Here is a 945-nt window from a genome sequence, read left to right on the forward strand (position 1 = left end):
TGCTGCAGGGAAAGACAACTCCTGGTAGGCACCGGTGCTCCTGTGCCAGGAGCTGTTGGGTAGCTTGTCCTTCCTCCACCTGGGGAGCAGAGTTGGGCAAAGCCTGTGCAAAACCGAAGTTGGCAGAGCATGAGCAGGAGAACTGCTGTTCTCCGTGGCTCTGGAGGCAGGGTAGAGCCTCCTAAGTTCTCCGTGGCTCTGGAGGCAGCGTAGAGCCTCCTAGGTGGCTCTTGCACCTCTGGGCTGGTTGGCCATCGGGTAGTGGTGAGTTCTGCAACATTTGCAGGGCCTAGGGAGAAAGCAAGAGCTGTGGGAAATCCCTCTTACTGTCCCTCCTTCTGCACCCCCAGGCAGCGTGGACGTCTGCCCCAGCCCCTGCATCATCCCGCCATCGCCCACCCTGGCAGAGAAGGAGCTGCCGTGGAAAGGCGACCAGGCTGATCTGGCTGTTTATGTCTCCTCGGAGACCACCAAAATCGTGCCAGTGGATATGCAGAAGGCGTGGAACCAAAGCATCTCCTCCCTGGAGAGCATCGCTTCCCCACCGGGCACTGAGAGCGGACCTCAGCACAGGAGATTCGCCTGCCCCGTGCTGGAAGAGCAACCCCGATCGGCGAGCCAGGCGACGCCGGAGCAGAGCTCCTGCTTCCAGTTCCCCAGCCATGTCTCGAAGAGCGGCCGGGCGCAGAGCGACAGCAGCCCGGAGGGTGCTGAGCAGCAGGAGCTGCAGCCTTTGATGGCCACGGAGGAGCAGGGCAGGATGCTGCCCACCACGGTGGAGCCCAGATGGTTGACGTTCAACAGGGCGAGCCACCTCTGAGGCCAGACTGTGGATGGGGAAGGGGCTGGGGGGCCGCGGGCGGGCTGCGACCCGCTGCCTGCTCTGCTGTCTTGCATTGTAAAGCTTGTGCGTGTGTCTCCATAAAGCCACGGAGGGGACGGGGG

At 62.6% G+C, this 945-nt stretch overlaps 1 protein-coding gene across 1 annotated transcript in view; it reads left to right on the forward strand.

The window, feature by feature from the left end:
- Positions 1-820, forward strand: part of LOC104272309 (sodium/hydrogen exchanger 5-like) — a gene marked incomplete at its 5' end in the record, with an annotated part of 2,038 nt that extends 1,218 nt beyond the window's left edge. The window contains 2 exon segments of the mRNA XM_009867272.1: positions 9-24; positions 351-820. Of these exon segments, the coding sequence (XP_009865574.1) occupies positions 9-24; positions 351-820 (486 nt within the window).
- Positions 821-945: the final 125 nt, after the last annotated feature.

Source organism: Apaloderma vittatum, unplaced genomic scaffold (assembly GCF_000703405.1).
Source record: "Apaloderma vittatum isolate BGI_N311 unplaced genomic scaffold, ASM70340v1 scaffold30173, whole genome shotgun sequence".
In the NCBI taxonomy this organism is placed as follows: domain Eukaryota; kingdom Metazoa; phylum Chordata; class Aves; order Trogoniformes; family Trogonidae; genus Apaloderma; species Apaloderma vittatum.